General features: G+C 51.4%; 1 protein-coding gene across 3 annotated transcripts in view; it reads right to left on the bottom strand.

Moving 5' to 3' along the window:
• Sbno2 (strawberry notch homolog 2) overlaps positions 1-14,103 on the bottom strand; it is a 68,677-nt gene that overhangs the window by 19,067 nt on the left and 35,507 nt on the right. For 2 of the 3 annotated variants that reach the window (XM_090339650.1, XM_090339642.1), the window contains exon 5: positions 1,086-1,247. In XM_090339650.1, coding sequence (XP_090195776.1) covers positions 1,086-1,247 — 162 coding nt within the window. Of the gene's footprint in view, positions 1-1,085; positions 1,248-6,710; positions 6,889-14,103 lie in introns of those variants that run through there. The other variant, XM_090339655.1, reaches the window with a different exon arrangement.

The raw sequence follows: 14,103 nt of genomic DNA, 5'->3' as shown, positions 1-14,103 counted from the left end.
CAGGTTAGAAGCATGGCCAGTTATGTTTGGAAAGACCAGAGTGAGGTCACAAAGATTAAAAGTCCAAGCTCAGCCTTTCTGCGCGCGCTCTCTCTCTCTCTCTCTCTCTCTCTCTCTCTCTCTCTCTCTCTCTCTCTCTCTCTCTCTCTCTCTCTCTCTCTCTCTCTTTCCTTTTCCCAATTAGCAAAAACCCAAACAGAAGACATGAGGGTTCCTGGAAGGCTGAGTCACGTTCCGGGCCAGGCTGGGCCAGTGCCAGGGCATTGGGTTACAGAAGCCCACGCATGATCTCCTGCAGTCCAGCTGGGCCCCTGGTAGGGGTGGACAGTGCCTTTGGGATCCCAATCCTAAAAGGGAGAACAAGCCTGAGCCACCCCACAGAGCTGGGAGGCAGGATCCATGTCAGTGCTATGGGGTCTGCTGACACCCACTGGTGAAAGTAATCCCAGCCCAGCAGCCATTCTGACTGAATGGGACCCAGCCTGTGGCACTGGGGCAGAGCTGCCCTAAGCATTTGCCCTTCTGCATCCATAGGGGAGGAGGGCTACTGTACCCACAGTGTGCTGTGACTTACACTCCCAAAGTCTAGAAGCTTCTCTTACAGATGTCCAGGAAAGGCCTGGGTATTAAGGAGTTCTCGACATTACTGAAATTAGGGGCTAGATTGCTTTTTTTTGAGGGGGGGGAAGGGAATCTTGGACACTGAAGGGTGCTGGGTAGTGCCCTGTCCTCCACTCACTCCTTGCCAGGAGCAAGGACATGTATGTCCCCTCACATGGGGTCTCCTGCAGTCTAGATTACAATCTAAAAGCCTTGTCCTGGGTGAACCTGCCTCCCCAGCAGGGTTATGGCCTCTGAGACTCTGTAGAACAGGGTGAGGAGAAAGTGCCACGGGATGTGGTCAGGGGTAGTACTGAAGAGGGTGTGGAATGTGTGGCCCAGCCTCAGGGTTGGGAAGGACCCATGAGAACACATGGGACACAGCCTCGTCCACATCTGTGGAGAGCCTGAGAATAACCACCACTCTCGCTACCCTAGCCCCTCTCTCAGAAGCAGCTCCAGTTGGACATGCGAGGCACACTGACCTTATCACTGGTGGCTGGGGCAGTGCTGACATCCCAGATGGTGGGCACCTGGCTGAGGCTGTCTGCTGGCAGGAAGTCAGGCGTGTCTACAATGTCTGACAGGGAGTCCACAGATGAGGAAAAGATGGAGGCATTGGAGAGGTCCTCGAGGTATGAGGAGTCCTGCAAGATAGGCCTAGGTGAGTTGCTTGAGCCCAGGATCAAGCTGGGCTCAGAGTTAGCTCAAGGCTGACAGAAGGAAGCATTAGTCAGACACTGGTAGCTCACACTTGTAATTCTAGCTACTCAAGAGGCTGAGCTGTGAGGATCCCAAACTGAAGCCAACTTGGGCAAACAAATCCAAGACTTACTTCCCATGAACTACCAAGAAGCCAGAAGTGGAACTATGGCTCAATGGTCTAGAGCCCCAGCCTTGAGTGAAAAAGCTCAAGAACAGCTCTCAGGCCCTGAGTGCAAGCCCCACCACTGGTACAATAACAAGGGTTGGAAGGTGGCTTAGTGGTAGGCTGCTCACCTAGCATACATGAAGCCCTGGGTTTAATTCCTCAGTACCATATACACAGAAAAAGCCAGGAGTGTTACTGGCTTAAGTGGTAGAGTGCTAGTCTTGACCAAAAAGAAGCTCAGGGACAATGCCCAGGCCCTGAATTCAAGCCCTAGGACTGGAAAAAAAAATGTGGTCCCAGAACATCACACAGCCATGAACAGGTTGAGGCTCTGAGTCTGGCCCAGTGGACAGAGCTTGAGGACATCGTGCACAGTGACAGAAGCAGACACAAAAGGCCCCATATGACTTCATTGATAGGAAAAGTCCAGAACAGGTGAATCCAAAGACAGGCAGTGAACTAATGGGGATGGTGAGGGGAAAGGGGTCAATGCTTATGGGAATGAGTTTCTTTTTGAGGTGAATGAATGTCCTAAAGACGATGTATAACCATGAATACACTAAAACCATCACACTGTACACCTGAAATTGTTCTGCAACGAGGCATTGCCAAATATATATGTCTTTTTTGTGTGTATGCTAGTCATGGGGCAGGAATTCAGGGCCTCAGGCACTGGCCTTGAACTTTTTTTGCTAAGGCTGTGTATTCTACCACTAGAGCCACAGTGACACTACCAGCTCCATTCTGGCTTTTTGGTGGTTAGAGATAAGTCTCACAAACTTTCCTGCCTGGGCTGGCTTCAGATCTCTATCCTCAGATCTCAGCTTTCAGAGTAGCTAGGATTGGGCCAGGAGTTTGGCCTAGTGGTAGAGTGCTTGCCTAGCATGCATAAAGCCCTGGGTTCAATTTCTCAGTACCACATACACAAAAAAGCTAGAAGTGGTGTTGTGGCTCAAGTGGTAAAACATTAGCCTTGAGGAAAGCTCAAGGACAGTGCTCAGGACAAGTTCAAGCCCTAAGATTGGCCAAAAAAAAAAAAAAGTAGCTAGGATTACAGGTGCAAACCTGTAGCACCTAACATGTATATCATTTATAAACCTAAAGTTTGTGATTTCCCTCTTCCCCCCCCCCCCCCCCCGCAGCCTCCTGTACAGGAGTTTAAACTCAGGGACTTGAAGTTGTTTAGCTTGCTTGCTTGCTTAGCTGATGCTCTATTGCTTGAGGCACTTTTCTTTTCTTTCTTTTTTTTTAGTTGTAGGACTTGAACTCTGGGCCTGGGCACTGTCCCTGAGCTCTGCAGCTCAAGGCTACTGCCCGAACCCTTGAGCCACAGCAACACTTCTGGTTTTCTGGTGGTTAGTTGGAGATAACAGTCTCATGGACTTTAGTGCCCAGGCTGAGTCTGAACCTCGATCTTCAGATCTCAGCCTCCTGAGTAGCTAGGATTACAGGTGTAAGCCACTGCGTCCGGACTGAGGCACATTTCTAGCCCTACTTTTGGTTAGTTGTTTTGAAGAGGTAGTGTTAACATCTGCACTGCCTGGGCTGAATTTGAACTGCAGTCCTCTGGATCTCAGCATCTTGAGCAGCTAGGATTCAGGCTCTTGGTGTGCTCTCTTTCAACCTGGTTTAGAGCAGCCGTGTGGGGAAGGGGTCACTGCAGTGACCAAAGTTGGTAACCCCTATATCCTCTCTCCAGGCCACCCAACACTCTCCCTTGCATATGTGTGACACATGGGGTGTGTGCCCCCACCCAGAAGGTCTGCCAGGGCCCTCCCTATAGGTGAGGGATCCCCATACTGCCCTGCATCCCTTTTTTTTCTAGAAAAGGAACCAGAGTCCAGGGCAATGTCCCTGAGGACCAGGATGTGGGCCCAGTGCCAACCCTAACCTTTTGTGTGCAGCCCAGTATTGCTCCCATTGTGGCCAGAGGGCCCAGTCACTCTGACTTTTGCCTCTGGTGCCCTAGAAGTGTTTCCTTGGCAGTGCCTGGCCCAGATGAACTAGCCGAAGCCACATCGGGGAGGGAGGGCAAGCTGGTGTTGGAAATATAGACCCGCCATGTGCTGCTTACAGACCCTGGTGATGTGTCTGGCTTTGTCAGTGGGCATGAGAGTAAGGGTCAGGGGGTGACTATGAACAGACTTCCTGACCCCTTGCAGGCACCCTGTCACCTGGGAAGATTGGTCCTGTGCTCTGGGGACCAAAAACTCCTAATTGGTCCTGGCTTGAGCTATCCTGCTTTCCCATGGGGGAAGGAGAGAACAGAGTGACCAGGGCACATAGACTCTGGAGGCTCAGACTGCCAGCAGACTGTAGGCCACAGAACACAGCTAGGTCAGCTTCTCCAGTCAGGGCAGTGTTCCTGCAACTCCAAGGTCACTGGGGTCAAGTGATCTCCAGGATCTCCCTCATCCTATGTCCCTGCTCCCTCCCTCCATGCTGAGGCTGTTTCTGGGACTTGGCTATCCTGGGCTTTCTATTCCTGAGAGGGAGTGGGGTCTCAAGTGATTGTCTATCTTCCTCAAGGCTCTGTGCTGGTCTGGAGGTCAATCCCAACATCAGTCCCTTCCTCCCAAGATGCAAGTCAGGCCTACCTAGTCTCCCTGAGGGGTGGGCTAAGGATCAAACCAGGGCCCAGCCTGCATCCTATAGAGGACTGCTGACAGGTGGTGCAGATCCAAGTCCTGCCAGAAATCGTGAAGTACAGGGCCACCCAGCTGTCAGCACCCTACACTCTGAGGGGCCAGGTTAGCGGGCATGAGATACTTGTCTCACACTGAAGGGCCCCCAGTTACCCATAGGCAGAGGTGCTGCCAGTGCTCAGGGTAGATAGCCCTAGGAGACAGAGCTTTGTTCCTGGGCAAAGCACAAGCCACTTCACATACACCCGCCAACACAGGAGGGAGGCTCTCCTCACATAGCCTTCCTTAGTCATATCCAGCATGGACCCTCCCAGATGTGAGACCCTAGCCCTCAGCTCTGGAGAAGGGCCTGAGGAAAAGATAGGTGCTTGTTAACAGGACACTGGCCCCTTCCCATCCTCAGAGCCATAGGCTGGGGCTAGAACTTGGAGAAAAGTCCAGGAGCCTCAGGGCAAAGGGGAGGAGAAAGGGGGCAGGCCTCACTGCTCCACAGCACCAGACCTGCAGGGTGTCCAATACCCACTAGTCGGCCCAGCAACTCAGGTGTGAATCTGTTTTAGAAAAACTGAGGTTCTAAAGCCCAGACCTTTTTTTTTTTTTTAACTAGCCCCAGTGTAGCTTGGGGTGGCAGACCGTGATTCCCCACCCCTCCCCAACTCCAAATCACACAGTAGTTCCAGGCCAAGCAAGAGGACAATGTGGTAAGGTGACACAGCATAAAGACCCCCTCTTTTTCATGCTGGATACTGGAAGCCCACACCTGTAATCCTAGCTACCTAAGAGGCAGAGATCTGAGGACTGAGGTTCAAAAGACAGACCAGGCAGGAAAGTCTGAGATGCTTATCTCCAATTAGCCACCACCCTTGAGCAGAAAAGCTTAGGGACAGCACCCAGGCCCTGAGTTCAAGCTCCATGACTGACAATAAACAACTCTCCAACATGCCCCAATCATATACTAGGCAGGATTGGGGTGGTAATGGGGTACTGGCCAAATAGGAAGCATCACCCTCCTGGACATACAACAGGGACCAAGGCCAAAGCATTGGATCCTAATGACAGGATACAGGATGGGGGCCTTACATGAGGTTACCTGCAACCCACATCCCAGCTGACCACATGGAAAACTGTGTAGGCCCAGTGAAGGGGCACCCTGTAGACCCCTGACTTATTCTCTTGCCACTGCCTAGGGAGAAAGCAGGAATGTCTGGGAACTGGTTCCAGCTGGGGTATGATGAAGAGAGTGGGTAAGGTTGGAGCGGGTACAGGGTAGGCAAAGGACACACCTGAAAATGTTGGGTAGACTATCAATGCAGATCACAAAGGCACTGGGTAAGCTGTAAATGAGGAGCAACTGGGGTGGGTGCAAGAACTGTGCCCTCCCAACCACTTTTCTAGAGTCTGAAACTCAAGCTGTATGGAAGACTTCATCAAAGCCCCTAAGCTGTCCCCTGTTGCCCCAGTCCCTTATCATCTTGTCCCCACCTGCCAGGTCCTGGAGGGGTGGGGCTCTCAGGGGTCTACTAGGCCTCACCCCAATGCCTGGCCTCATCACAGGTGAATGCCTAAAATGGGGAATGAAAACAGACCCTTCCAAACCAAGCCTCCAACACCCACCCAGACTAGACTCTAGGCAGCTATTAGCTGACCTCCATAGGGACCCATACCAGCCAGTTCCCACCCTCCTAATCCCTCAGCTACCAGTCCTTTGCCAAAGAGAATTGGACCCTGCCTAGCCCAGCTCATCTGAAGAATGCCTGGAGCATTTCCCCAGGGACCTGGGGCTCCACTCTCCCTGCTTTGAAACAGGGTACAGGGGTGTCTCCCCCCACCTCTCCAGAAAAGAGGGATCTGTTGTGAGTACTTGTAGGACAAGAAAAATTCCCTGTTGTAACTACGGCAGGGAGCTCTGTTGGGGTGGGGCAGGACCCAGTTCTGAGCCCCCCATGTCACAGGAGGAATATCCACAGCAGAAACCCTACTTACTCTCCTACCAGAGAACTCAGCCTAGAAATGACCCCCAACCCGGCAACTAGGCATAAACCCATGTATGCCAAACTCAGGGTACCCTAGGAAGGACTGGGACTCAGCTCTACCTATCAAACCAGAGCTAATCTTAAAGCATGTCCAATCTAGTCTGCAAACAGGTTCTGATTAAAAAAAAAAAAAATCCCATGAGTGGCTGGCTGGGGTCATCAGGAGCCTGGCAGGAGCTGAGGGCGAAGGCCCAGCCTGGACCAAAGACGACGCCAGCTCTCCTGTCAGCCTGGTCCCTTGTACTCAGGACCCAGGACCCGTCCTGGGGGGTGACTAGGAAATCCCTCTCACACTCTATCCTGTCTTCCCTCCAGTCTCCCGGATCCAGGAACTTTGTACTAAATCTGCGCCTCAGAAAATTCTGGCAAGATTCACTGTCACTGCCAAAAAAGGAAAGATCCCAGCTGGGGGCCTCTGGAAGGGGACAGGGCTAAGCTGCTCATTCCCACAGGTGGTTGGCCCTGTTGGGTCCTGTCCTACAGCTCTGGTGGGGGTGGGAGGGGTCTCTTGCCTCCAAGCTATTGTCTCTTACCTCACTCCCCTCGGGGCCAGAGCCTTACCTTGTTGAGAGCAGCGAACTGCAGCCAGAATCGCAGTTGGGACATGGTTGGGGTGTGAGGGGGCTGTGCCGGCGCCGGCCACCACCGCACGGGTCCCCCTGGAAGAGCCGCTCGGGAGCGCCTCCCTCATGACCACAGCTACAGCAGCCCCAGCAGCCCCGGCATTGGGTAGGTGGGGACCAGATGGGACAGAGGCAGCACAGCTCAGACCAGCTGCATTTGCATGTTGGGTTAGTCACCGGCTTGGGCCTGGCCTCTCAGCGCCTACTTCCTCTAAGGCCGGGCTGACTTTCAGGAAATGATGCCTGCCTGGTAAGTCAGGGCAATTACTGGCAGAGCCGAGGAGGAGAATTACTGTACGGGGCGTAATCTAGCCACAGACGGCTGTCAACAATGCAGCCCGGCCCTGGCGCACCCTGCCAGCCCTACTGGCCCCAGCTCAGCTCTTTTGGGGCATTCAAGGGCAGAAGCCACAGTGGGCAGAAGCCACAGTGGACACAGCCTCTGTTTCCCTGGAGAGCTGAGACAGTAAGCTCTATTCCACCAGGAATGGCAGGAATGAGTGGCTCTGTGCCCTCATAGCAGTGGACAGGGAAAGGCTTGGCCCAGAGTAAACTGAGGCCCAGACTACACACCTAGCACCCCTTAGGCTATGGATTCAGCTCCTCCCCCTTCAACAAAAGTCCCACCCAGATATAGGCCTCAAACCCATAATCCTAGCTACACAGGAGGCTGGGATCTGAGGATTTTGGTTTGAAGTCAATCTGGCCAAAAAAAGTCCAAGACTAATATTTCCAATTAATTACCAAAAAGTCAGAAGTGGAGCTGTGGGCTCAAGTGGTAGAGCACCAGCCTTGAGAAAAGCTCAGGGACACTGCTCAAGCCCAGAGTTTAAACCCCAGGTCTGGCACACACACCAAAGACAGTCCCCACCCATCTGGGAGGGCCTCTCTAGTCCTGCCCAGTCCATGCTACCCCAAGCTTTTTCCTGGTGGTGGCCAGGACACAGGGCCTGATCATTGCTGCTCCTAGGCTGAGCTGGGAGAGGGCAGGGCAAGACTGTATCCTCCTTCAAACCACAGCCCCTGCCCCCTTAGGAAACAGGGCTCCACAGGTAAAGGCTTCTGCATCACCAGAATGGGAAAGGAGACAACATGGCTTCTGTCACTCAGCCAAGAATTGGCCCCAGGGCCAGGTGCCAGTGGATCATGCCTGTCATCCTAGCTACCTGTCGGGGTCCTTTGTCCCCGGTCCCTCTAGAGTAGTCGGAGGGATGGGGAAAAACACTCCCTGACCAGGACGAGCCGTGAGAAGAGAGGGCCCACTGTCCTCCCACACTCAGTCTTCCTTCCCCAGAGCAAGAACAGAGACTCCATGCAGCTTCATCAAGGCAGGAAAATCTCTCTCTCCATTAAACCCCCCTCCTGAGGAAGTCCCTCCAGCTAATATCCCCTCACTCTAGGTCCCAGCAGAGAGTGATAAACAATAATGCATTTGTAACCAATGGTAATCAAGTCTTGCGCCCTGCCTCTTGCGCCTTGCCTTGTCTCAGCAGAAAGTTATTACTCGGCCCCCAACACTACTCAGGTGGCTGAGATCTGAGGATTGTGGTTCAAAGCCATCCCGGGTAGGAAAGTCCATGAGACTCTTACCTCCAATTAACCACCAGAAAACGGAAAGTGGTGCTGTGCCTCAAAGTGGTAGAGCACTTGAGCTGCCTTGAGCTGAATTCAGAGCTCAGGTACAGCACACAGGCCCAGCTAAGGAAGCTGAGTCTCGGAGGTTTACAACTGTAATCCTAGCTATTCAGAATTTGAGGACTGCAGTTCAAAGCCATCATGGGTAGGAAAGTCCATGAAACTTCTCTCCACTGAACTACCAGAAAACCAGAAATGGAGCTCTGGCTCAAAGTGGTAGAGTGCTAGCCTAGAGCAGAAAAACTCAGGCTCTGAGTTTAAGCCCTCAGTCTGGGGTCGGGGAGTAGGGGTTGGGGTGCCTGGGTCAGCAGATCTCTTCTAGGGAAGACTCAGGAATGGGACAGAGTCCCTAAACATCTTGCCAAGGTCACAGGGACATCACCTGCACATTGGGGCTCTTAGTTCTAGATCTAGACACTAATGAGGCCCCCCAAGATCAGTCTCCAACACAAACAGCACAGTCCCATATCCATCTGACCAGAGGGAAACCCCAAGCACTGCAAGACAGGGAGGGTGATAAGTAAAAAAAGTGACAAAAATCAAAGCCATTACCAGGAGTCAGGAGTCAGTGGCTCGCATCTGTAATCCTAACTGTTCAGGAGACTTGATCACAAAAATGTAAGGACAGTACCCAGACCCTGATTTCAAGCCCCAGGAAGGGCACACGCACACACTCACACACACACACACACACACACACACACAACACACACACACATACACATGTTCAGCCAAAAAAAAAAAAAAAAGCCAGACACAAAAGGCCATAGCATGACAAGTCCAGAACAGGAGAACTGAGAGACAAGACATGAATTTCTAGTTGCCAGAAGCCCTGGGCTCAATTCCTCGGTGCCACGTACGCAGTCAAACCTGGAAGTGGTACTGTGGCTTAAGTGGTAGAGTACTAGCTTTGAAAAAGCTCAAGGACAGGCCCTAAGCACTGAGTTCAAACCCCAGGACCAGCAAAAAAACCCAAAAAAACTACTAGGAAAGGAACAAAAAGTACAAAGTACAAGAACAAACCTTAAAATTACATCAACCAGCATAAGACTGCATCTAAGCTCTGACCCTTGGTCCCCCAGTCCTACCTCTACAGGATTCACAGGCTGGCAGAATAAGGTGGGTAAGGTAGGTCATAAGAACATGGGAACATTTGTTGTGGCTTAGAGTCTCTGATAAGGAAGTTGTCTAGAAAGGTTTCCCTATCGGAGGACCATTCACCTTCAGTGTACTGGCCAACCCCCAGCAACCCCTTGGCTGCCTCAGCCTCAGGCCTCTAGCCTCTCCTTTAGATTTGGCCTGGCACTAGCACTAAGGACAGGGCTGCAGCTGTCACTGGCCTGCTGGTCCCTGATGCTGGCAACAGGGCATGGCTGCTAAGGAAAAGAGGCTCCAAGGACCAAGAGGACATAGGATACAGGTAATGTACATTCACAGTGACTAAAATGAGAGCTAGATTGGGCAGGGATGGCAAGGCAGGAGCAGGGGGTCTGGATGTAGAGGAAGGGAATGCAGTGAGAAAAGGCATGGGTCTGGGCAGGGAGTATGGGCTAATGATAAAGTGCTTGTCTAGCATGAATGAAACCCTGGGTTCAATTCCTCTGTGCCACATACACAGAAAAAAACAGAAATGATGCTGCAGCTCGAGTGGAAGAGTACTAGCCTTGAGAAAAAGGATAGTGCTTAGGCCCTGAATTCAAGTCCCAAGTCTGGCAAGAAAGAAAGAAAGAAAGAGGGGGGGGGGGAGACTCACAGGCCTATGATGCAGCATAGGAGAGGGGTCAGGGATCTATGATGGATGGGGGAGTGGGGTCTATGATAACATATGGGGCAGGGAGAAGGGGTCAGGGATGAGCCTGGAAGTGGGGAATGGGGGCCTTGGGTAGACATGGAGGGGCACTGAGGATTCTGGAAGGAAGAGTCATATGTGGAGGTAATGAGTATGTGGAAGAGATGAGTTTGGGTTTAGGCCTAGGTACATGGGGTTCTGCAATTGCGGGCCTGAAAGGAAGTGAGAGCTGGCTGGGGTGGCCTGTGTACCTATCGAGATGCGGTTCTTCCATGCAGTGCCCTTACTCCAGATCACAAGAATGAAGCTGGGCCCAAATGAACAGCCTATGCCAGGCCCTTGCTCTTGTCACATCAGTGTGTCTGACTCTGGGCTTCCTACTCCCTATCTCTCCCCTCCTGCCTCAGACTCCCCCCCACCCCATGTCCCACTCCAGCCCTTCCTGCCTGCTTGGTAAAGGGCTATGTGGGCCTGGCTAGGCCTTTAGAAGAGCCCTGTTTTACAGCAGGTGGATGGCCCCTCCCAGGTGCACGCTCAACACCAGCCAAGGGGCAGAGGCCAGCATGAAACCAAAGGGCTTCCTGTAAGAGGAACTCCCCTCCCATCTCTCCCTGTCTGACCAGTGCCGGTAACTGGGGGAGGGCCGAGGGGGGGGTTGGGGGGGGCTGGGGAGCAGCAAGCAGACCTCTGATCCCACTGAAATGCATTTGTGGAGCAGTCGATGCAATGCTGGCCTGTGTGGGGAGCCAGGCAGTATGCGCAGCACTTTCCTGAGCGTGAGCTCATCTCCACTTCCCAGCAGCCCCTGGGCTACAGGCAGAGCCCACTTACCGGACAGATGCCTCCAACAGCCATGTAGCCTGGAGGCAAGCCTGTAGTACCCATCAGTCTGTTTGTGGCCAGGGGCACAGTGTGTGTGTGTGTGGGGGGTAGCAGCTGTCCTCACAATGCAGGGTGAGAGGAGCAGCATGGAGAAAGGGGAGACAACATCCCAGGAGGTGGTTTCTGAGTGACTTTGGAAAGAGGTGTCTAAGTGAGCTGTAGAGGTATTAGGCACGGGTGGAAGTGAGATCCATGCAGATGGCATTGCCCTGTAGTCAGGACCCCTGGGATATCCTATGCAAGGGTACAGCTGAGGAGAGGTCTGACGAGACAGAGGGGGAGGAGAATGGGGGGGGTGCTGGGTCAGCCTTGGTGGGAGCACCTTCAGTACACAGCAAAAGAGTGAGGTGCTGGGAGCCTGGGCTAGTGGAAGAGTGCTTGCCTAGCATGCACAAAGCTGTGGGTTTGATTCCTCAGTACCACATACACGGAAAACACGGGAAGTGGTGCTGTGACTCAAGTGATAAGAGTGCTAGCCTTGAGCCAAAAAAAGCTTAAAGACAGTGCTCGGGCCCTGAGTTCAAGTCCCAGGACTAGTAAACAAACAAACTGAGGCTGGGCACTGGTAGCTCAAGCCTGTAATTCTAGCTATTTAGGAGGCTAAGATATAAGGATCAAGGTTCAAAGTCAGCATGAGCAGGAAAAATCCAATAGACTCATCTAGAATTAACCACAAAAGGTAAGAAGTGGAGCTGTGGTGCAAGTGGTAGAGCACTAGACTTGAACAGAAAAGCTTAGGGACAGCACTCATGCCCTGAGTTCACACACATACACACACAAACCAGACTTATCATGGGTCAGGGACGAGGCCAAGAAACAGTCCACGGTCTATGATCCACTAGCATGGGACCCAGGAGCCTCTCGCCCCCTGGGCCCACATGTCCCAAAGTATGCCCTTGATCAGACTTGGGCATGCCTGGAACAGATGACCACATGAAATCTGTCACTAAAGTACCACTGACAAGTTTTTTTTTTCTTTTGGCCAGTCCTGGGGCTTGAACTCAGGGCCTGGGCACTGTTCTTGAGCTTTCTCAAAGGTAGCATTCTACCACTTAAGCTACAGAACCACTTCTGGCTTTTTCTGTGTATATGGTACTAAGGAATCAAATCCAGGGCTTTGTGCATGCTAGGCAAGCACTCTACCAACTAGGCCACACTCCTGGCCCACCACAGACAAGTTCTATGTTGTTCTCTGCGTGCAGTTCTCTGCTTGGCTGTGTGCCTGACAGACACGAGCATTGGCACTTGGAAAGTTATGCCCAGAGGCTCTTAGCAGCATGACTTATTATTTATTTTTTTTTTTTTTGGTCAGTCCTGGGGCTTGAACTCAGAGCATGAGCACTGTCCCTGGGCTTCTTTTGCTTAAGGCTAGCACTCTATCACTTGAGCCAGTGCCATTTCCAGTCTTTTCTGTTTATGTGGTACTAAGGAATTGAGCCCAGGTCTCCAGGCCTACTAGGCAAGCACTGTACCACTAAGCCACATTCCCAGCCTCAGATGCGTGATTTAAACCACCCGAAGATGTAGCCATAGAAGAGTAGACATACAGTGACGTCCATCCTCACTGGAGTAATACTCAGCCACGAATAGGATGAAGCTACAATATGGAGGGTCCTTGAGGGCACAATACTCAATAAAAACCAGAGAAAAGGCCCCATAGTTTGTGGCTTCATTGACAAGAAAAATGCAGAACAGGAGAATCCCGAGATAGTATGGAGTGCCTTTCTTCCAAGCACAAAGTCCTGAGTTCAAACTTCAATATCACTGGAGACAGGAAGTGGTCTTGGGCTGGGGAGGACTGAAATAATTGCCCAAAGGTGACAAATTGTTGGTAGGATAATAAGAATATTGTAGGATTAGTGCAATGGTTGTGAGTTTGTGAGTTTATGGAGAAATAGAGGGGTATACGCTGAAATGGTGGCTTTTCTGTCACACCTCAATAAAAACAAATAAATAAATAATGGTAACAAATCTCATCACTTGAAGGCTGAATTCGAAGGACTATGATTTGGAGACCAGCCTGGACTATATAGCAAGAACCTGTCTCAAAAACCCAAAATAAGTTGGACAGTGGTGGCTTATAACTGCAATCCTAGATACTCAGGTATCTGAAGACAGGTTTGAAGCCAGCTCGGGCAGGAAAGCTGGTGAGACTCATCTCCAATTAACCACCAAAAAGCCAAAAGTGGAGTTGTGGCACAAATGGTAGAGTGCTATTCTTGAGCAAAAATGGTAACTGACAATACTCAGGTCCTGAATTCAAGACTCAAGACTGTTGCAAGAACCCCCCCCACACACAAAAAAAGAGAATGGAAACAAAGTCACACATCTGTATAGACATGTCCTTAGCAGAGAACATAGCCCTGAGGAGAATCTAGTGCTGCTTCTGAGGTCCTCTAATTGAGAGACGCCACCAGATGTTCAACCCAAAAACATAGGTCCCTTCAAAGGATCATCAGAGCAAGGCGGGGACTATCCAGTCATGTACTTCACTCACACATTTTTTTAGTCCTGGGGCTTGAACTTATGGCCTGAGCTCTGTCCTTGAGCTTTCTCAAGGCTAGGGCTCTGCCACTTGAGCCATAGCACCATTTCTGGCGCTTTTTTCTGTGTATGGGAACCAGGAAATTGAACCCAGGGCTTCAAGTACACAAGGCTAGTTCTCTACTGCTAGGCCATGCTCTGAGCCCACATTTTTAAAATACTTTTTTTTTTTTGGAGGAGGACAAGTATTGGGCTTTGAACTCAGGAACTTGAGCTTGCTAGGTAAGCGCTCTACCACTTCATGTTCCTAACCTCTTTTTGCTTTAGAAACATTTCAGAAAAGGTCTGTTTTTGCCTGGGGTGAGCTTCATCATGCTTTAACCCTCCTTTCTGTGTCTGCCATATGACTGGGAACACCGTGAGGTACTACCTCATACTCGGTGCTCTCCTTGTGCCAGTCCTGGAGCTTCAATTCAAGGTGTGAGTGCTATCTCTGAACTTCCTTTTTGATTATTCAAGGATAGCATTCTACCACCTGGCC

Source organism: Megascapheus bottae, chromosome 1 (assembly GCF_031878675.1).
Source record: "Megascapheus bottae isolate mThoBot1 chromosome 1, mThoBot2.hap1, whole genome shotgun sequence".
In the NCBI taxonomy this organism is placed as follows: Eukaryota; Metazoa; Chordata; class Mammalia; order Rodentia; family Geomyidae; genus Megascapheus; species Megascapheus bottae.
The sequence above is the reverse complement of the archived record's forward strand: the minus strand, read 5'-3'. Positions and strand labels throughout refer to the sequence as shown.